At 32.4% G+C, this 23,654-nt stretch overlaps 1 protein-coding gene across 2 annotated transcripts; it reads right to left on the bottom strand.

Moving 5' to 3' along the window:
* Window positions 1-322: 322 nt before the first annotated feature.
* LOC141462322 (A disintegrin and metalloproteinase with thrombospondin motifs adt-2-like) lies at window positions 323-17,270 on the bottom strand. Of its 2 annotated transcripts, XM_074144078.1 has the most exons (17): window positions 17,162-17,262; window positions 16,602-16,873; window positions 15,781-16,074; window positions 15,262-15,523; window positions 14,208-14,313; window positions 10,690-10,824; window positions 10,242-10,348; window positions 9,129-9,271; window positions 8,691-8,863; window positions 7,937-8,003; window positions 7,566-7,680; window positions 7,292-7,428; window positions 6,175-6,411; window positions 5,962-6,073; window positions 1,517-1,671; window positions 591-711; window positions 323-514 (listed from the first exon to the last, which is right to left on the bottom strand). In XM_074144078.1, exons 2-17 carry the CDS (start codon window positions 16,704-16,706, stop codon window positions 375-377), a joined length of 2,409 nt encoding a protein of 802 aa, XP_074000179.1. In that variant the 5' UTR covers window positions 16,707-16,873; window positions 17,162-17,262; the 3' UTR covers window positions 323-374. The 2 variants fall into 2 exon arrangements, with proteins under 2 accessions (XP_074000179.1, XP_074000180.1); XM_074144079.1 differs by lacking the exons at window positions 323-514; window positions 591-711 and having other exon boundaries at window positions 1,541-1,671; window positions 5,957-6,073; window positions 17,162-17,270.
* Between the last annotated feature and the right edge of the window lie 6,384 nt (window positions 17,271-23,654).

The raw sequence follows: 23,654 nt of genomic DNA, 5'->3' as shown, positions 1-23,654 counted from the left end.
ACATGTGTGTATGGTAAAATCGTCGGCATCAGCGTTATGTCCTCTATATGTAAGGATATAGTAATTTTAATAATTTAATTTGTACATCACAACCCCACACAGAAACCTCTCTTATATTCGCTCTTCACCTGGTTCCTGAACTAATACTTAATTGTAACAGGAGAAACTTTGTGTGTTTTTAAAGCAGTTTTTACTTTATGGGTCAATCAAGCAAAACAATCCTATTTCAGTGGTTAGTTGGGTTCACATTAGGTAAACCATGAAGAAAAATCTTTCAATTTACGGTAATAGCGCACTGAAAGCAAATTAATAAAAGGCCAAATCATTCTTGAAAGAACAATGTATAATTTCAATTTACAATATATAAACATGATTTAGTTTACAGAGATAAAATCGTATTTAGTTGTTCTTCTTCTGATTTCATTTATATCCGGAAATTCTTGGAGACTAACATGTACTGGCTGAGTGAAATCAATTGGAACGGACGCTGAAATCTGGTCACTGGAGGAGGTACCTTCAACAAACGCAAGTACTGGGACTTTAAAAAAATTAAATAAATAATAGTAAATTGAATTTCAAATAACAAAAACCTGTATGATTGACAACTCCTGTAGCAGAGCTAAATCTGTGCACGTCCCGAGATTGTCGGATGTGAAAATTAGGTAGGCTTGCAACCAAGTCATGAACCGGGGTATCATCAGATCCAAATTCCTTTAAAACAAGAAAATAATAATAATAATAATAAAATACAATAACGTCTTCCTGCTGTGTCAAGCTCGTGAAGTAACTTTTATTAAATATACTATTTTGTTAATACAAGCACACAAAATCTCAATCACCTATCGAACCAAACCTTTTCTCAGGTGTCTTAAATTGTGATGTGGGCCTGTTAGTAAGAAAATGCTGTAATGTATTATTACATGAAAACTATCGCTAATTTTGTCCGTTGAAGCACGAAAAAAGAAATAATATTAAAGTGAAAACTAAATAACATTAAATGATGCCCGTCTTCAGGCGGGCTTTGCGGCCAGTTACGAACCTTAGTAGATGGAGGCGAATAACAAACGTACATTACAGTATAATTCTCTCATTAGAACTTAAAAAAAAAGAGAAGAAAAAAATGAAGTAAAGAAATAGTACACTAACAAACAAAAAGTAAATATTAATATTCTTGTGAATATTAACAATAAATATGTAATTGGAGATTTTTATTAGAATTGGAAATGATTTTTAGAATTAGATTGATTTTATTTTCCGCATGTTCTTTTGTGATTACTTTGAAATTAATAATTTATTTTTGAATATTTTAAACATTTTTGAAAAACCATCAATTGACAAAACGGCGTCTCGCCGCAATCAGTGTGTCCGAAGCGAAGTTTTCTAGATTATTTCAACACTAGCTCACCGCACACTCACGAACACAGACAGCTCCAAAACCAGGTTTTCTAAATCTGAGCACTCAAAACATGTTTTTTCTGTAAAAAAAAACATTAAAATACAATTCATCAGTACGTACTACACATCTCCCAGAAACACAGTGCTTTGTAGACGGTTGTCCTCTAGCGCAGTCAGCTCCATAGGGCAACCAACCTTCCTCGCCATTTACCAAATAGAATCTGTTGAATACAGCTCCATCTTGACAGGCCACTCGACAGGCGCGATCCGGATCCTCTAAAAATTGATAAAAGTATCAATTGCAGAACAAAACAAAAAACCAGCATCCAACAAACTGCCACAACATATAAGCATATACAGGGTGTCCCAAGCTATATGGATAACGACTTTTTCTCGGAAACTAAGATAGCTAGAAAAAAAACTAAAAAATACGTGTTCCCTTAGTTTTTTGTTAGGAATCCAAATTTAATTTGTAATTTTTTTTCGGTGCGAGATACAGGCACCAACTTCATTTTTTCAAATTGGTAGGTGTGTTTTTTATTTAAGAAATAGAATACTCTATTATTATAAAGAAAACTTTACTTGAACGTTTTTTTTTCTGTGAGCGATTTTTTACAAATTATGAATGAAAACATAATTCTTATAAGAAATTTCAAAATGATAATATTATAACGGATTTTTGATTGAATAAGAAGAAAAGTACTACTTTATTATAAAATTTACAACTCATTAATATTACAGATCATGCTCGAAATGGCCACCACCTTTAGAGATGCATAGACATGCTCTTTCCTGCCAATGGGGAAAAATTAGTAAAAAAAAATTTAAATAGTATTTTTCCTAGAAATAATTACCAAAAACAATTGGTTAATCTCATTGGCGAACGGGATGTGTGAAGTAGGCGGACTGTAGCTGATAACTTAGTGATACCGTAAGCCACTCCCTCACCAATAAAAACACAGTTATCCAGTACATAAAATGGAGCTCTTTCACTTTCATTCAATGATCTATATTTTACTTTCTTTTACTTCTGGAAAATATTTCGTTAACTTTTTTGATTCTGCATTACACTAGAAGTATGAAACCGGAAATATAATGTTCAAAACATGTTTATTTTGGATATTTTTACGATATCAATTTTTATTGCATTATTCGATAATTTATCAAATACCTATGGGGGAAAAATTAGTAAAAAAAATTTAAATAGCATTTTTCCTAGAAATAATTACCAAAAAACTTTGGCTAATCTCATTGGCGAACGAGATGTGTAAAGTGGGCGGACTGTAGCTGATGACGTATGGCACCGTAAGCCACTCCCTCACCAATAAAAGCACAGTTGTCCAGTACATAAAATGGTGCTCTTTCACTTTCATTCAATGATCTATATTTTACTTTCTTTTGCTTCTGGAAAATATTTCGTTAACTTTTTTGATTCTGCATTACATTAGAAGTATGAAACCGGAAATATAATGTTCAAAACATGTTTATTTTGGATATTTTACGATATCAATTTTTATTGGATTATTCGATAATTTATCAAATACCTATGGGGGAAAAATTAGTAAAAAAAATTTAAATAGCATTTTTCCTAGAAATAATTACCAAAAACCTTTAACTAATCTCATTGGCGAACGAGATGTGTAAAGTGGGCGGACTGTAGCTAATGACGTATGGCACCGTAAGCCACTCCCTCACCAATAAAAACACAGTTATCCAGTACATAAAATGGTGCTCTTTCACTTTCATTCAATGATCTATATTTTACTTTCTTTTACTTCTGGAAAATATTTCGTTAACTTTTTTGATTCTGCATTACATTAGAAGTATGAAACCGGAAATATAATGTTCAAAACATGTTTATTTTAGATATTTTACGATATCAATTTTTATTGCATTATTCGATAATTTATCAAATACCTATGGGGGAAAAATTAGTAAAAAAAATTTAAATAGCATTTTTCCTAGAAATAATTACCAAAAACCTTTGGCTAATCTCATTGGCAAACGAGATGTGTAAAGTGGGCGGACTGTAGCTGATGACGTAGTAACACCGTAAGCCACTCCCTCACCAATAAAAACACAGTTATCCAGTACATAAAATGGTGCTCTTTCACTTTCATTCAATGATCTAGATTTTACTTCCTTTTACTTCAGGCAAATATATCGTTAACTTTTTTGATTCTGCATTACATTAGAAGTATGAAACCGGAAATATAATGTTCAAAACATGTTTATTTTGGATATTTTTACGATATCAATTTTTATTGCATTATTCGATAATTTATCAAATACCTATGGGGGAAAAATTAGTAAAAAAAATTTAAATAGCATTTTTCCTAGAAATAATTACCAAAAACCTTTGGCTAATCTCATTGGCGAACGAGATGTGTAAAGTGGGCGGACTGTAGCTGATGACGTATGGCACCGTAAGCCACTCCCTCACCAATAAAAGCACAGTTGTCCAGTACATAAAATGGTGCTCTTTCACTTTCATTCAATGATCTATATTTTACTTTCTTTTACTTCTGGAAAATATTTCGTTAACTTTTTTGATTCTGCATTACATTAGAAGTATGAAACCGGAAATATAATGTTCAAAACACGTTTATTTTGGATATTTTACGATATCAATTTTTATTGCATTATTCGATAATTTGTCAAATACCTATGGGGGAAAAATTAGTAAAAAAAATTTAAATAGCATTTTTCCTAGAAATAATTACCAAAAACCTTTGGCTAATCTCATTGGCGAACGAGATGTGTAAAGTGGGCGGACTGTAGCTGATGACGTATGGCACCGTAAGCCACTCCCTCACCAATAAAAGCACAGTTGTCCAGTACATAAAATGGTGCACTTTCACTTTCATTCAATGATCTATATTTTACTTTCTTTTGCTTCTGGAAAATATTTCGTTAACTTTTTTGATTCTGCATTACATTAGAAGTACGAAACCGGAAATATAATGTTCAAAACATGTTTATTTTGGATATTTTACGATATCAATTTTTATTGGATTATTCGATAATTTATCAAATACCTATGGGGGAAAAATTAGTAAAAAAAATTTAAATAGCATTTTTCCTAGAAATAATTACCAAAAACCTTTAACTAATCTCATTGGCGAACGAGATGTGTAAAGTGGGCGGACTGTAGCTAATGACGTATGGCACCGTAAGCCACTCCCTCACGAATAAAAACACAGTTATCCAGTACATAAAATGGTGCTCTTTCACTTTCATTCAATGATCTATATTTTACTTTCTTTTACTTCTGGAAAATATTTCGTTAACTTTTTTGATTCTGCATTACATTAGAAGTATGAAACCGGAAATATAATGTTCAAAACATGTTTATTTTGGATATTTTACGATATCAATTTTTATTGCATTATTCGATAATTTATCAAATACCTATAGGGGAAAAATTAGTAAAAAAAATTTAAATAGCATTTTTCCTAGAAATAATTACCAAAATCCTTTGGCTAATCTCATTGGCGAACGAGATGTGTAAAGTGGGCGGACTGTAGCTGATGACGTAGTGATACCGTAAGCCACTCCCTCATTAATAAAAACACAGTTATCCAGTACATAAAATGGTGCTCTTTCACTTTCATTCAATGATCTATATTTTACTTTCTTTTACTTCTGGAAAATATTTCGTTAACTTTTTTGATTCTGCATTACATTAGAAGTATGAAACCGGAAATATAATGTTCAAAACATGTTTATTTTGGATATTTTACGATATCAATTTTTATTGGATTATTCGATAATTTATCAAATACCTATGGGGGAAAAATTAGTAAAAAAAATTTAAATAGCATTTTTCCTAGAAATAATTACCAAAAACCTTTGGCTAATCTCAATGGCGAACGAGATGTGTAAAGTGGGCGGACTGTAGCTGATGACGTATGGCACCGTAAGCCACTCCCGCACCAATAAAAGCACAGTTGTCCAGTACATAAAATGGTGCTCTTTCACTTTCATTCAATGATCTAGATTTTACTTCCTTTTACTTCATGCAAATATTTCGTTAACTTTTTTGATTCTACATTACACTAGACGAATGAAACCGTAAATATAATGTTCAAAACATGTGTATTAGAATCAAGCCAGAATTGCATCTGTAGATGAACTAAAGCGTAGAATAATAGATATCTTTAACTCGGTTAAAGCCGAATCTATTTGTTTGGCAGTAAGAGACAATTGGCAGGAAAGAGCATGTCTATTCATCTCTAATGGTGGAGGCCATTTCGAGCATGATCTGTAATATTAATGAGGTGTCTACATGATGAGGCAAAGAGCCACAGTTTATATATTTTTCCAATTTCCAATTAAATACTGCCATTATCAGTCTCACTTACTTTTCTCATGCTTTTACTCTAGGGCTAGGTAATCTATAATGTTGTGAAACTAAATCACATATGAAATAATATAAACTGAAAAATTTCTCACACCTCTGAAGATTACCTAGTCCCCAAAAAAATTGTAATGATTGAAATTTGCAATAAATTCTCTTCTTTTTTAAAATTTATACAAGAAAAATAGAATGGTGTTTCACCTCACCAATTGTTGCAGACAGTTGCATTCCAAGACCAGAAAGTCTTCGAACTCTTTCACTGTACCGAGAACATAATGCAGTCGCCCTTTCTGAAATTGACTTGATGGCTGTACAAACCTATACATAAAAAAAAAAATCACACAATATATTAATTACTCAAATGTGACTGTATCTTGTTACGATATTACTGAAAACTATTATTTGCTAAAATAACAAACGTTATTGTTTTTGCACAATTGGACAGTTGTAGTTGCGTTACAGTAACGACACGTCCTCCTCTCCACAAGTTTCAGTCCGGATGCTGGGCTAACACAGGACCAGTAGCAATCTGACAAAGGCGTCCAGGTTCCTACTGGCACTTCTCGGCGTTTATCTCTTGAGAAAAATACAGAATTCTTGCAAAGACCAGCAGGTACTAAGAAGACATCTTCTTCATTATTCCCACATTTAAATTCCTACAAATTAAAATAAATAACTGAAAAATTTTTATCTATACTATAAATGCCGTGGCATTAAATCCGTTACAGGAAAAAATTGGAGAAAAATTAATGAATAAAAATGTAAAGCAAACTAAAAATTTTTTAGAGCTTTCCATTTATAAGAATCACTTCGCACAATAATTCTCCAAAAAACTCAATATAAGAATATAAAAAATGAAGTTCTAATTAAATGTAATTTAGATTCACTTGGTTGTAAGTTGGAATATAAAATGAGAACGGAACTCTAGGATGTTACCGATTTAAAGAGAATAATAAAATTTGTTCTTTACGCAATATACAGAAAATTAAGGTTTTTTATTACTTTTGTGTTTGGCGCAATTTAACAGAGTTTAGATTAAGGTATTTCAACAAAAAAATTAAATAACGTACTTCAAGAAAAACTAAGTTTTGAGGTTTTTTTTTACAAAGATTGAGTGGCCCGTTTAAATATATTACCGTTCTCAAAAAAGATACAATAGGCAAGTCTTGTAACTTACATTACTACCGTCCGGTAGGACAGTTGTATAAGGGTTTTATAATACATATAAACTTTCATTTAACGATATTTTCGACTAATAGAGAAATTTTTGGATATTATAAATTAAGATTTTGCTGTTTCCCTTTCACTTTAACTGTAAGTATATATTCATACTTTTGCATCTACTTTTCTTCTTTAATGCATCCAAATGCTCTTTTATTAATGAAGAGGACTCTGTGAAGAGATATGAAGAGCACACCGCTTGCTACACACATTACACAGATTTATACACAAATAAACACTTCCAGGAGTTATTATGTTTTGTGCTTTACTTTAATAACAGATGTTACATATTTTAGTTATATAAAAAATTATTACCTGACACAGACCAGATATACAGTATGTAAGTCTAGGTTTGTGGTGTGTCTGACATGAAGTCCCATCTGGAAAGGTCCAACCTTTGGTGACATAGCCACCACTTCGCCGGTGACACCATACTGTGCAAGCTTCTTCAGCTGCAAATATTAACTCTACATTGCTACAACTTCAGAAATATATTTGGACGTTATGTATTTATAAAATTGCAGGTGAAGATTAAAATAAAGTTCTAGTCTTCAAATTCCTCAATAGTATGGTTTCCTTGCTTACTTACGGCTTGAACTAATCTTTTGTATTCCAGTTCCTGTTAGATCTGCGTCAACTTCTTTTGCTCTCATACACACTTCACTTGCGAAATTACGAATACTAGTTTTGGGAATATTACTACACTATAAAACAAATGAATAAATATTAAAAACACAGAATAAAAAAAAAATCCAAAACACTTTCTACTATTGAAAATCCGTTTGATGTTAATTCAAAACTTTGAAAAGATGGTATGCATAAATGTTAGAACAAAAAAAAAAAATACGGGAAAACTGCTTAAATGCAATTGATATAAATCCATGAACTAAGAATTACGACGTCATTTGCAACTGCCTTAATAAAGAAAATACAACTCCAAATAAAGGCCAAATAAATTACCTGGTAAGGCACACACATTTTATACTTCTTGTCACTGCCTACACATGGATCACCGCCGTTTTCTGGTCTGAAAGTAAAAAGTAAAAATCAATGCTATTCTGCGTTGAGTGCATACATTTAAAAATTAGTTAGACAATAACTAACCACACATTTAAAAAAAAAAATAACTTTGTACAGTATATAGTAAGGGAGATATACGGTTTTCTGTTTTTAAGAACTTACACTTCCCTTACATTTTGAATCGCAATATCTCACACAGAAATATTAGAATGTACAAGGAAAATTTTGGTGCTAAAACTTATAAAGGAAAAAAACAGTTTTACTTTAAGAGTTTTGTGATATCAATCATTTACTCTCAGTTGCAAGGAATACAGTCAAAAGAGAGACAAGGTTTTTCTAAACTAACTGTCCAAATGTTTAAGAAAATCAAACTAGAAGTTAACACCACTAGTGTCAAATATCGATCGATCGTCTGCAAAGGCAAAGCTGTACTGCGTTGATCAAGTATTTGTATCACAGAAGTGAAAAATAAATTTAAGTTGTTCTTCGTGGGCGGAAGAAGAAAGAATAGTGTCAAAGGCTTACCCAGTTTAATTTTAAACTGTACTAAGATCCCCTAAGTTTTAAAACAATAACACTTTTACACTTTGTAAAATTATACCTACTAAGATAATGTGTTAAATTAGAATTATTTTAGATTAGAATTACAAGAACAGAAATTGGTTTGACTTACGCAAAATTGTTTGAATTTTACCTGGGACTATTGCAAAGTCTGGTAGCCACCATTACTCCTGTACTAGCTGAAAGGTGTCCAGTGTCATCGGAGAGGCAAGCTGAGGCACACTCAGAATAAGGACTCCAATCAGACCAGCCACCACTCTGAGAATGTCCATTGTTTCTTCCTACACAACGGCCTGATCTGCACCACTGTAATTGAAAGTCAAACTTTTATTATAAAGCATTTAGGTTCTAAAATTTTCAAAACGGATTTTTCTTCTGCTTGAACAAAACCTACTGTTTTCATGTTAAGACCATATCTGTGACTGAATTTGCCTTTATCCTTTTACAATTTATAAACGCTAGTTTAGAATTCAAAATAGCAACTTCGACGTACAACAATATTGCAATTTGGACGAAAAGTTTATTCGTGACAAGTATTATGAAATCTCCAAATAAAATAGACTTTACTAACCTTATCGGAACCACAGGACGTCCCCTCAAGCGCAGGATGTGATGTCCATGTGTATCCTTCCCTTGAACAGTGTAAGTCATGACAGATTTCTCCAACAGACTGCGTAGAAGCATGTTTACTACCTCTACCATATTTAAGCATACCTACAAAACAGAATTTATTACTTAATTAATTTCATTATGTATGAGAAGACCGAAGGGGTTACGAAATTGGGATGTATCAACTCAGCATGCGAAAGTGTTTATCGTACGAAATCGTGCCGCTTGGTAAATCTGGAGACAACTTTTAAGAAGTATTTGCAAATACTGACCCTCTTAGGGCAAGGGTTTCCGGGTTATTGCCGTTTTCTAGGTCCCTGCTAGTATTTCTTCGGCTATTCTGAACCGGCTGATGCCAAGGAGTAAAAAATATACTCAAATTTAATCCCTTATAGCATTATAATATAGTAGCGATGTCACCATCACTTAAGAAAGGATAAATCTCAAGTTCTACAGTCGATACTGCTGGCGGAATCTGCTAAATTGTCCAGAAATGGTAATCAACTCTTGGTGTAAAAAAAGGCTATCGTGTACCTACTTTTAAATAAACTAAAATAATTATGTAATGCCTATTTTTTCTAGTGCCTAATTATATATAGCAAATCTACTTTTCAATAAATTTTTCGAATTAACCATTAAATAAAATCAATGGCCTAGATCGGGAATCGAACCCAGTACAAAAAAACATCTTGGTCTGGAGGACTTCACCTCTAATAATTCGGCTATCCTAGTGCCTTGTACCCATTGACATTCTACTCCAATGGTTAAACCTTAGAAACTTTAAAAGAATAGTTTTTATCAAAGTTTTCTTTTACGCTAAACTACATTGCTAGATTTAGAATAATTGCAATTAAAAGTTTATTCTATTTTGTAAATGATTATTGCCACCAATATTAACTAAATAGATTATTTTTATTTACTTTGCTTTAGTATTTTTATTTATCCATATAATGTTTGGTATTTTAAAAGTCTGGCTGTTTTATCAAAAGCGAACTTACTAATTAACTAGTTGCAGTCACTACTTCAAAACTTTACAGTATTTTAATGCAATGAAAAAAAAAAAAAAAAACCTCACATTGTTCATCAGCATTAAAACGCTCGCCTGGCAATTTACCAAGTCCTCCATGGTCTAATTGAGCTCCTGAACTGTTGTGGTCCATTAGGCAGTGTGACTGAGGTGTCCTGGGCAATGTAAAAATTCTAAAATATTTAGTTTTTAAATAGCAAGGAATCTGTTTAAAAATAAGACAACTTCGTCTTTCCGCCAACGTTTCGACAAATTTATTGCCTCCTTGAGGATCTGGATATTACAAATTAACAACACAAAAATTAGAATATTCAAACACATTGAAATATTTGTTGAAACAATGGCGGAAAGATGGAGATGTTATATTTTTGACTGATTTTTCGCTATTTGAATCCTAAATATAATTAGTTTACCGTCACTAAAAGCTAATACAAAAAAAAAAAAAAAAACTGAACTGATTTTAAAGGGCACAATAGAAAACTTAACACATACATACCTTAAAAACTGATTTAAATATTGTCTACTGCATGAAGACCATGTTATTTTGCCGCTACCTAAAGTTGGTGACATTAGATAGCTTCCTGGATCACAGTTGTTATCTGCCAGCGGCCCATCATGCCGCATGCCCAAGCTAAAAACAACAGGTTGAATGTGTTAAGTTTCGTTTGAGATTTGTAATAAAAACTGTCAAAAGAAACGGCTTAATTACGGACAAACAATACAAAACGCAGTCTGGCCTGACAGATTATTGCCGAAATCCTCAGTGGAACTGAACACCTAGTGTGAGGTAACAACTCATAAATAAATAAATGCAGACATTAAAGCAGGCCTTTAATGCAAGCTAACTAGAGAGATAAAGTTGTCACCGAGGGATAGAAGGAATAAGAATTCCAAGCCCTGTAGCCGGCAATAAAGTTTAATGTTAGGTTTTGGGCTTAGGTTTCTTTATTGGAGGATTACAACTAGTGAACAACTCGCTAGTAACGGCAAAAGCCGGACCACCATGTAAAGGACTTGTCCTTTAGAAAAGCATAGAAACAACAGCGCACTATGCCAGAGAGAGTTGTTTGACTGTCTGCAAGTTCCAGACTTCGGACTAATTCTACCTAAACAGCCAGGAATGGAGAGAATGCTCTAGTTTTGAATGAAAAGGGACTAGTGTCGTACACTGAATAGCCAATCACCATGGAAAAAAAGGCCCGGGTCAGACTTAGATGGAGTTCACAAAATGAGGTTAAAGATCTTTTCCGTACTGCTAAAGAACTGAGAGATCGCTTTCATACAGCTGCGAGATTATTTCAAAAATAACTCGCAACCGATGGCAGCAATTGCAATATCACAAATAAATACAGTATTTCGTTTTCTTTTGATTTGTTTTATCACAGGATGTACAATTTTTTAATACTTATAGTACAACATGAATTTACCTTATTTGTTTTTCCTGATTTTTGATAGATTCGCACCTTTTTTGGTCTTTCTTGTAGTGTCCTTTGCTTTGGCATCTAGTATAGAAGCTAATCGCCAAGCAAGCATCAATGATATTGTAAAAAGAGGTGACAATATAAGTAGAATTGTAATCAAGAATTCCATAGGATCTCTTCCGGCCCATAGTACTATCGAGTTTACCCACCCTTCCCAAGTCCCGGTGTCCACGTTGAGAGTAGGTTTAGAATTTGCGCCCTCCATCAATTAGATTCAAAACGAAATCCTCCTCACTTCACTGCTTAAACCAACTAACCTACCTAAATCAAATACTTCAAATCAATAAGAATAAAATAATCTGGTGCGGAACACTCCACAACTTTCTCTAACTGCAATTTTATAAGTCCAAACTTAATGTATTTACAACAAACATAGAACTTTTTGCTATTTCTATTTGTTAAAGAAACTATTGCAATGACATCAAAGTTGTGAAATTGTTTTCTAGACATGAACAAGTGAGTAATATATACATACAACTCTTCTAAATAAGTACATGTATATACCACCTCCAGAATGTAAATGTAAATCTGCAGGAGTTAAATTAATATTTTATCCAGAGTTACTCTCAGGGATTAAAGATTTAGAAAAATCAGCCGACCAAAAGTGTCACTTATTCCACCATGTATTACCATTTTCTCTAAAACCGGACTTACGGATATTTTTCACATCGTTTCGTGCACACATACATTCTTTAATCAGAAAAAAAGTTCTAAAAAGTAACAATGTTAAATTAATTAACTATTCTAAATCTGAATTCCATTTATTTTAAAGGCAATCGAAGTACATTATTAAATCATGAGATGATAAATCATTTCTCTATGTCCAAGATACTAATGCTGAATAAATAAATCCATACAAAATTAATGAAATTTTGTTAACAATAATTTTAATAAATTAAATTATAATCGAGAATAATTGTGGTTTAGAATAGCTTCACGACGTAATTGTTTCTTGGAAGTAATAGGTTCGGTTTAGCTATAGAAAAGGACATGAAAGCGGACTGCACTGAATACTACAATGTATCTTAGTAGCGCCAAATTGTATTGAATTACTGGTGCAAACGATGGAGAGTTTAAGTGATTAATAACAATGGACTAAACTATACGAATCAGACAAATTTATCTTATAGTTTTTAGTAAAAAGCAATTGAGAAACTTTATGACAGAACATGAGAGAGTCATGACTCATACCTGATCACTTTTATATACATATGTAATTCTTTGACTAATAGAATAAGAAATATTTTCATATACTTTGGGAACATACAATAAACTTTATGAAAGAGCAAACGTATGAAGTGGATATTTTCTTTTAATCATCACGGAGCCTGATTAAAGGAATAATTTAACCTATATTCATTCATGATTATACCTAATTTTGATGTAGTAAATCTTAAATCACAAAGAAAATTCTATAAGTTAATAATTAAGCAAACCTATTTAGTAAAAACAATAAACAATATTCACAACATTAACTCACTCATTAAACAAAGCAACTTAGTAACAGAATGGGAAGGTTGCTCTTATTATTAGTTATCACTGTTAAAACCAAAAGTGAAATATACTAACATTAATTATATTACTTAATTATAGTAACTGATTTTAAATTATCATTAACTAATACTAAATTGTAATATATTACTGACTTAATTAGTCACTGTGCTTGGATCGCGAATGTATAGGGCCCCCAAAATTCAATTTTTTTATCCACACCTTTGCCAAGAACTACTGTTTTAAAGCTGGTTTTGGAACCTCTGAAGTAAGAAAAAAAAAAGAAAAGTATTTTAGGAATCGATCTGAGTATGCCTCTCTGATTGTGTGTGACCTTAATTCAGAGACAGAAAAATTAGTTCTCCTAGACGTCCTAAATTACGATAGGTAAAACTGTAGTGTTTGGTAACTCTGCCTACCATGATTAGCCCAGGATAATAGCCTAGTTACAGTTATTAATAGCATGTTGGTTTTTGGTATGATAAACTCATATTAGTAAGGACTACAGTAGTGCATCCGTTCTTGACGGCACCAATCCTAGAAACAGGCCAACCAGCCAAGACCAATGAATTGGGTCAACACTGACCTCAAGTATACTAACTTCCGCTACTGCATCTTCGCTCTTAAAGTTACCTTCACTTTCTGGAAAGCCTTTGGTGTTTTAATCGTAGATTGGCAATATATTTAACTGTGGTTCGGCACTTATGGCAACATTCACCTCTCATTGAACAAATAAGAAACTTAGCGTATAGTCTTGGTTTTGAGAAGTTGTTTAAGTCTGAATTAATTGAGTACGAGCACCCCTAGGTTCTCAGGGGCAATGAGACTACCCGTAAGCTGACCAAAATTGCTTTTCAGGATTTAAAGCTGAGAGAATTAAATTCTAAAACTGAGGTTTTCCTTGCTTACGGCCGGCCAATATGTACGTTTTTGGCGAAAACTGAAATTGGGAGAATGCAATATTTCCACATATCTAGCAATAGATTCTTTAAAGCAATTCATGAAAGGGATCGATTTAAAGTAAGCAAGCAATAATACTAACTTGTGTCCGATTTCATGTGCAACTACGTAGACACTCTCGAAGTGACGTCCTTCGTTTACTGTACAACTGCTGGTGGGATTGCACATCCCAGCGACTGGAGCTAGACCTGGTGACACCGTAATATGAAAATAACAAATTGACCGCCTCATCTATGAATTTTGTTTTAAATAACTAAATATTTCAGATAAACACAGTAATTTTAGCATAATATAGGTTATCAATAAAATTTACAATTCCTGACACCTAAAGGTTTGCCTCATATGAAATTGTACTTAATACCAGAATACATAGTAATGTCACTGAGAAATTTGTGCATTGTGTATAGCTTATTTAGTACAACGCGTATAATTGTGTAATCAATAATTGTACGCGTATAATTGAAAAATCTGAGCAAAATTATATTGTAACGTGTTAACAGGAGATAAAAGAGAGGACATTCTCTCAAATTTCTCAAAACACGATGGTTACGAAATGAGATACAGAAATGTCTTTTATTGTAAGTAGATAACTGTTCATAGTACTGATCAATAGTGCAATGGCAATCAATAAACCGCAAGGTTAAACATTGGAAAAAGTAGGGCTAATAGTAGATTGAATAGAAGTAATATTCAGCCGAAGGTATTGTACGTAGCCTTTTCGAGATGCACGTAGTAAAGAAGCATACAAATTCAATGCAGTTTAAATGAGAAAATAGTTAATATTGCTTTTGTAGTGCTACGTGTAGAGCAACCTGGTTGCACTTTATTTCTTTACTACTTGTAAAGTTGTTACCCTCTCTTGTGTCTTTTTGTAAACGACTCTATCTTCATTATTTGTGTAAGTTTAATATCTAAGTAGATTATTATTATTCGAGATAGGAACTCTAAGACTAAGACTTAGGAACTTAACCAACTACGATAGATAGTGCTCGAGTTATCGCATACGGATATTATTTGTGTAAACAAAACCCACGAATGATATTTATCTCATTTCAAATTTCAATTATCTGTTTTCAAGATCAATTTTATAACTATCTAATAAGAATAATGCTAGATAAATGTATTTTGAAACTGACCAACCACTTGCTTGCTGACTTTTCCGTTCTTGGACAGAACATACAAATCAAGTCCTGTCAACATGAGAGCATGATCCCAGTGTGATGGATCTGAATCCCCAGGTGGATTCTCTGTGCCTTGCCACGTACAAAAACTGCCAAGGTATCTGTCAATATCAGCTGAACGAGTCAGTCCAGCCGGATCGACATGCAAAATCTCTAAACGTTTTACTACAAAGGTTACAGCTCTGCCAAGTGAAGGGTCATGATACAGCAATTGCACCTGCCATTATTTTATTTTGTTTTCTTATACGACAAAAAACATTAGAAGAATATAAAGAATAAATTTTCTGAGTTATTGAAGTTGTTGAACTTCTAAAACTACCCTCGCCTTTTGTAAATCGAACATTTAATTTTTAAATAATAACGTACAGTACTCAGGACACATTCAAAAATTAGTAAGTAGTAAACATGTTTGACTATAAAAACAATCGGCGAGGCAAGTCTTATAACTTAACTGACAGAACAGACTATACTCACTGCATTAACCATAGTAAGCACGAAATTAACTAATTGTCGTTCTGTATCTTTCGGAAAGTTGACACCCATGTGATTGTAGAGATCGCTGTCAACAAAAATAGCTGTTTCTATATGAACCGGCGGATATCTAGCTTTCCTTTGTAGCCAATGATTGTTGCCATTAATGTCAACAGTATTTCCAGTAGATCGTTTAATAATTACATGAGGTATTTTAGAATCAATAGATAAATTACGCAATCTTCTTGGCAATGGATTCATAATAAATTCAGTTCCTTCGGTAGAGATGAATCCACTCTGGAAATTGAGAAAGGTTAATTTGCATGACAGAACAAACTTAATAAGAATTAACTATTCGTTGTTACAAAATTTATAAAAGAACTGAGAATAGCATCGTTACTTTTTTATATCTTCCAATGCGGAGTATTTGGTTAGAGATTAATCAAATGTAACTCTATTTCTCAAAATTTTCTATTGGTGTAAGTAGCTTTCACCCTTCAACGAACTTGGTGGGATCTCTAGCAATTGAATGGCGAATTTGAACTTATGAAAGTTCTTCCGTATGACATGACGGGATTATGCCGAGAGTTAGACTTCCTAAAAGCTACTAAATGAAAACACGTGAGGAAGGAAATCCGCTTTAAAATGACATACGATAATTTAGTGTAAGAAGGCGGTCAGCAGTCAACAATCTGTTATTGAGACCCAAATGTTTATATGATTGTAAAAATAAGCCAAGATATCACGATTTAGAGGGGTTTGCATCCTACACTGCCAAATAAACACGCCCCTTTTTTTTATATTTTCAAAATACAAATACTGACAATGCCGTTGCATAAATTAAGAACACCTCTCAGCGGTGGCCGAACTGTGTAAATACAGGATGCAGAAGATGTCCAATCAGTTGGGAAATTGCTACCATCTGCCATCACTGAAGATCGATTAGGACCTCTGGATACAACGATAAAATGTGGATCCAGCAAACGTGTAGCTGGCTCCAAAGAGACAGTTAGAGTTTGACCATGGGTTTTCAGAACTAATTCTGGTGTGTCACCAGATGTTGGCCTGCCCAAGTGCCATATAACCTCCAAATCATCTGGAAAATGAAAACGAAGTTCTGGTTCCATAATCAAAGAAGTATTACATTAAGTATTCTTTTACATTAAACATGTATTATTTTCTATTAAGTTAATACTTAATGAAGAAGTATTATTTTTAACGTACATTCAATTTAGAAATTTTATAAATTCAATAAAAAAAAATAATGAACACTTTTACTAATATATTTGGAGTAAATATTTTGCCTTTGTAGCTACAATATTTGTCTTATCAGGAAAACAACGAATAAATAAAATTTACTGACGAAAATATTAATTATTATTACCAATATGGTCGTTTCCAGCAAGGTAATTCCATTCCTCTTCACTTAATAATTTTCTTAAACTGTCCTGAAACAGAAGTAATTAGTTTGCAACTTAAAAATTTGCGTTTATAATTCGACTACTCAGTTCAAAATCTTTACTTTTTTCAAGTACGTCACTTACTCTTTCCACAACTTGTATATACAAATGTGCTTTCAATTTAATTTTTTTTTTTAAGTTTAGTTACTTATGATACGGCAATGATTTAGCTTTATAAAATGACAGTTTTGGTAGAAAATTGCCATGATAGCTGTAGCTGCTGCTATCTAGGGTCAACTTAATGTACTAACTTCAATGTTTATCTTTCAATAATTTCTGCATTTTAGATTGCATGAGAAAAAAATATTTCCATATTAAAAAAACACTTTAAAAAATGTCACATTTAAAAGAAAGAAATAATTTCCTAGGACTGGGTAAGCCTACGTTGTTTAAATAATGTGAATTTAATTCGCCAGTACACTTAAAGGGTTAAAAGCACATTAGTAGACAGTGTAATCGATGTACAAGTGTTTTTGTTTGTACAGATTTATTTATTGCAGTGATACGTTAAATTATATCTGGAGTGTAACCAGAACAATGGCTTCTTCACAAGTGAATGAGGCATTTGTGAACACAAGCGGTTAATTACACATGCATGGCTGTAACAATCTGAAAGTAAGTATGTATGAGTATTTTGTTCCTAATTTCTCAGTTTTTAGTCTTTGCAACTTGCTGCGTGACGCTAGACTAAAACAAAGAAAGCATCAACTCAGATATGAGATAGTTACGCATTGGGTGTCTTTCATATGGTCAGAATTTTAACTGTTATCTACCACAGCTAGCTTTAGTCATTTTTCTACTATACGCTAAATTTAATTCTTAACTTGAATTTCACTGCATTATAGAGCGGTTGAGATGAGCCTTAAGGCACTGCATAAAATTTATTTGACCATCTCCAGCTACAAAAAGTATTGTATTCGTGCAGATTTTAAGTTATTGTGATTTTTCTTAATAGTGACACGAGCAGTTTTCTCTCTTTAAATGGACTTCCTTAGATTTTCTCTTACTCGAAACCTTTATCGCCCAGTGTCCGATGGTAGATTATGTTCTCTGCAACAAAAGAACACTGTCTAGAGATTGGCAGTACATTGGAAAGACTGCGAGTACAAACAATCTCACAATTTGATGCCCTCTCTAGATGTTTTGAGTCATATTAGACCTATCTAAATCTAGATTTTATCAATCAAGCTTTTGTTAAACTTAACGCCAAGTTACCCACCAGTTACTGTGCAGTTTAAGAAATATTATTATAAAATTTAACATTTATAGCCTGTAATAAACTACAGCGTATTACCAACATTTGTTGGTTGTTTGTAACAGAAGTCATGTAAGATGAATATTTCCTAACAGAGATTTTTGGAGTGCTGAAAGGCAATTAGTGGAAATAAATTATAATTACGCCTCATACACCCGAGGCTATTTCGACATTGATTTACTGCTCTAACCTTCTACGGCTTCCAGCTCAGTGAGTGAGAGTGATTATAATTCATTAAATTAATAACTGATTTTAATAAATTAGCTATTAGCATGGAGTTCGTTTGTTGCACGGTCCACTAAGTAACAGATCTGAGATCCTACTTACTGATACATTTCATACTATAACTTCTATTTTAATTCTTGTACTAAGATGGTATCCAGTTATTTATCTCATTTGTTATTCACCAGAAATACATATTTTTTAAGGCAAGCGGAGGTTGGTATGAAGTGAGAATTTTCTGTAAGTAAATCTGATGCTAACAAAAGACCCCACTCAAGAAGAAGTAGGTAAACCTGCTGTAAGCACTAACAGGACTCTCCTTAATCAAATTTGTAACTGAACCATTATTAAAGGTCTAATTATTTAAAACTATTAACTTTACTTGTAAGAGAAATTAAATAAGTAAGATTGATAGTCAATGACTGGCCACTGGAGCGCTTTGTCTACTTCAGTACAGCATGGAACTTACACCATCCATATTTTTATTGTAGTATTTAAAAAAAAAAAAATTGAAAAAATAAAAATTAGAAAACTATTCAATTAATATGCATATCTGTTTGACGATTTGAGTGAAATTTTGAATCTCAGTGATACCTTTATGAGTCAATAAAATTATTTGGCAAATTAATCTATAAATAATTCTATGGTGGAATTTTAGAGGGGGCACCTTGCGGTTGCACCTTTCTCAAACACCCCACAAAAACCCGAATTTCCTGGTAAAAAGTTACAAATAAAAGCGATAGGCTTTTATGTACATCAATTGCATACACGGCTTAAAGGCATCCAATGATGTTAAGTGGAGTCTTGAATAACTGAATTCACACTTCAGCAAACAGCAACCTGGTTGAATCCAGGATAGATCCAGTTGGAAGCTAAAATTTTTTTAAAAAAAAATATTTGGTTAAGGAAAATCTCTTTATTACAGAAAATAATTTTTATTTTTTTTTTAATTGAAAACCGGCTCAATATTTTAATTATTTATTTTAATATCCCATTTTTTTTATTTTCTTTGAATCTTGTCTGTATATTCTATTAATTAATTCAGAATTCTTTCAACTGTAATATGTATTAATTGGAACAACGAAACAACGGTCATTCAGTTTTTAAATTGAATGCTGGGAGAACGGTTTTGTAAAGTAGCTTTCTCGTCAGATAAGATCGCCTGACCTCGCTGGAATATTATTGCATTCTTATGTATCTCCATTTTTCTTTATTTCATTTATCATTTCTTATTTACTTTATCACTATAGAGGAAGTAGTTACTATAGTTATTAAAGTTCAAAATTAGCTTAACGATATTTTAAGAAAACTATATTTTAATTCTCTCAAGACTTAGTTTGATGCACTTTTACTATATAAATACATTATACAAAGACGATACTTTATAGCAATTTCTAATTTTAACCAAGAAAAATTCTTTTGTTTCAAAGTGGGTTAAATCTATCAACAGTTAATGGGGGTGAATAGATTTTAGATTAAAAGGGATTAGATTAATAAATGCCAAATCGATGCCACCTAAAAGGTTCAACGCGGCCAACTTGAGTGGAAATGGTTGTTCTGATGCAGCCGTCTGTACGGTATGAGTGTGATCATGAACTATAGATAGGAGGGATTGTCCCAAACTGCTGGCTTTCCAAGACTTCCTTGGAGAGGAAACTATATTTTTATTAGCATCCATACAAAATTCTTTTAATTTGGAGACGTCTTTAGTCTTTAGTTTAGACGTGTTTTGGACAGTGAATGGTGTTCCTTGACTACTAGCTCCCTATAACTTCCCAAGAGGACCTGGTTGAAAGATTTCATCACCTTGGGGGTGCAATAAGATGAATAGTTTCAAGATTTATTTTGTTCCTAGTGCGGGTACATCTCGTTTTACAAAATAAATAAAGTTGATGTAGGGAATGGCTGACAATAGCAGTTTTTAAAAGTGTAAATCAATTGTTGGGTAAGAGGCAATGGTCTTTAACGTATAAAATACGAGTTAAGTTAGTCTTTGCTTTTTCATGAATTTTTTTGTTTTTGTTTAAGTAGAGGTTCCGAGATGTCACGCTTTCCTCTTAAATCTTGCTATATAACAGTGCTCTAGAGCAGTTATGGCCAGTAAGTCGATCACAAAGTGATTATTAGTCGATCGCAGCCGACAGGAGACGATCTCAACGCTCACCTGTTACAAAGACTACAAATCGTTACTCTGCTTACTGATTCTTCCACTATGAAGATTCCTTTGACTGGATATACACTAAATTATGCTTCCTTAGTTAGAAACATGAAGACACAGGCATCTCGTTAATGATGAGGTCAGTAGAATAAAATATTAATGTGTATTTTTAACTGTAGTTAATTCTCAACTAATAAATATTATTAATAAGATATTATGATGTTGATTTAATACCCTTTCCTCCATTATTACTTATTACAAGTTTGTATGCATTAAATATCAAGATTTTAATAAGTAGATCGCGACAAATTTTTAATAGAAGTTGGCCTCTCCTGATGTACAATGAAGGCAAAGTATTTTATAAATATAAAGAAGTTGTATCTGGGAATTGTCGTAATTTAATCATTAATTGTGTGCTTTCTGTGATTGCCACGTTTTTAATTTAGGCTGACCTAAAGTATTAAATGTTGCTGTGAAAAGCAAGTGAATGTTTATTATACTGAATTATGAAAAAGCGGCCATATGTAAGGACATGTGCGCATGTGTGCGTAAGTAAAATACACATATCTCGTGTTTTCATAAAAAACTAATGTGATCAGCTAGTGCGGGCAATGGCTTCCTGTATTATCATTGTCGGCGGAATGTTGACCCAATCTCACTCCGTCCATCTACACAAATTATACTGTTCCACGCGAACAATGTTTTATTATTATTTTATTCGTTATTAATTCATAATCATATAAAAGACAACAAAAGGGCTGGAGATTGATTTTTGGTAACTATGTCCAGCAAGAGTAGAGCATAGCCACAAAGATCTCAGTTCTTGTTACAAATTCATTTTTTAAACAAGAAATCGCACATCTATTTTTACTTATCATAATTTTATTAACGCGATCAATAAAATACTTACAATAAATTGTTTCAGACATTACATTAAATATATTTGAAAAGTAAATGCAACATTATTATTCATTTAGAATACTATATGAATCTATTTCAATAAGATTATGCATTTTCTGTGTTGTGTGCATTGGTATCAGAGTTGGGCAAAAATTTAATCAATTAAAAAACGATTGAATTAAACCGAAATTTAATTTTAATCATGATTAAAATTAAAAAATTTAATCGGCCAAAATTAGTTAATTAAAATTAAATTCACTTTTAATTTAATCAATTAAAATTTTTAATCATAACTAAAAATTAAGATTAAAATTAAAATTAAATAATCAGAATTTTAATTGATTGAAATAAATTCCAAATTTAGTTTTAATCACTTTGGACGATTAATTTTTTTAATTTAATCAAAATTTGAGAAATTAAATTTTTAAAACCAAACATTGCCAATGGTTAAACCAGAATCGGACCAATGCATCTTTATTCCGCCTAGCTGGTGTCTCTTCTCTATCAATATTATCACTTTTCCTAAACTTGGCACCTTCATTCTACCAATCTGGTGTCTCATCTATACCATCTTGGTGACTCTCAATAGGACCACCTTACACTCACATTAAACCATGTTTACCACTCACTAGACTTAGATAGGACCACATTACACTCACATTTAACCATGTTTAACCATGTAGAGCAGTGGTTCTTAACCGGTGTTCCGCGAAACACTGGTGTTCCGCGAATATGGTCTAAGTGTTCCGCGAAATTTCAATTTTAAATGTATTGAATTTAGAAACATAGGAAAGATACAAAAACAAATAATTGTTCCTTTTTTTTATAATTTGAATTTAATTTTAAGTTCTTGCTAAATACCGAATTTCAAATTAATTAATGTTAGTGTTCCGCGAGAAAAATATATACATATAATTGTGTTCCGCGTCTTTGAAAAGGTTAAGAACCACTGACATAAAGGGTTGAAAATTTTTTGGGTCATAAAATGCTGTAAAATTATGGCCGTTCTATATCTTCCACTGTGAACCACGTATTCGGATGAAATTTTGTTCTCTTGTACACTTTGTTTTTCTCAATTATAAACTATAGTTATTTTGTGCACAGATCTATAAATGTAGAAGATATAAAGGGTTGAAAATTTTTTGGGTCATGAAATTCTGTAAAATTATGGCCGTTCTATACCTCCCACTGTGAACCACGTCTTCGTATGAAATTTTGTTCTCTTGTACACTTTGTTTTTCTCAATTATAAACTATAGTTATTTTGTGCACAGATCTATAAATATAGAAGATATAAAGGGTTGAAAATTTTTTGGGTCATGAAATTCTGTAAAATTATGGCCGTTCTATATCTTCCACTGTGAACCACGTATTCGTATGAAATTTTGTTCTCTTGTACACTTTGTTTTTCTGAATTATAAACTATTGTTATTTTGTGCACAGATCTATAAATATAGAAGATATAAAGGGTTGAAAATTTTTTGGGTCATGAAATTCTGTAAAATTATGGCCGTTCTATATCTTCCACTGTGAACCACGTATTCGTATGAAATTTTGTTCTTCTGTACACTTTGTTTTTCTCAATTATAAACTATAGTTATTTTGTGCACAGATCTATAAATAAAGAAGATATAAAGGGTTGAAAATTTTTTGGGTCATGAAATTCTGTAAAATTATGGCCGTTCTATATCTCCCACTGTGAACCACGTCTTCGTATGAAATTTTGTTCTTTTGTACACTTTGTTTTTCTCAATTATAAACTATAGTTATTTTGTGCACAGATCTATAAATGTAGATGATATAAAGGGTTGAAAATTTTTTGGGTCATGAAATTCTGTAAAATTATGGCCGTTCTATATCTCCCACTGTGAACCACGTCTTCG

The sequence above is a fragment of the Rhodnius prolixus genome, unplaced genomic scaffold, assembly GCF_049639745.1.
Source record: "Rhodnius prolixus isolate KJV_2025 unplaced genomic scaffold, Rpr scaffold_30, whole genome shotgun sequence".
Classification (NCBI taxonomy): Eukaryota; Metazoa; Arthropoda; class Insecta; order Hemiptera; family Reduviidae; genus Rhodnius; species Rhodnius prolixus.
The sequence above is the reverse complement of the archived record's forward strand: the minus strand, read 5'-3'. Positions and strand labels throughout refer to the sequence as shown.

Bases quoted from the DNA above. Each gene is read 5' to 3' on its own strand.
- LOC141462322 (XM_074144078.1), bottom strand. From the start codon at position 16,706: ATGGCAGATGGTAGCAATTTCCCAACTGATTGGACATCTTCTGCATCC. The intron at 10,349-10,689 runs GTATGTATGTGT...TACATTGCCCAG, and splicing joins TATTTAAATCAGTTTTTAAG to GACACCTCAGTCACACTGCC. The intron at 7,681-7,936 runs GTAATTTATTTG...TTTGTTTTATAG, and splicing joins AAATGTGTGTGCCTTACCAG to TGTAGTAATATTCCCAAAAC.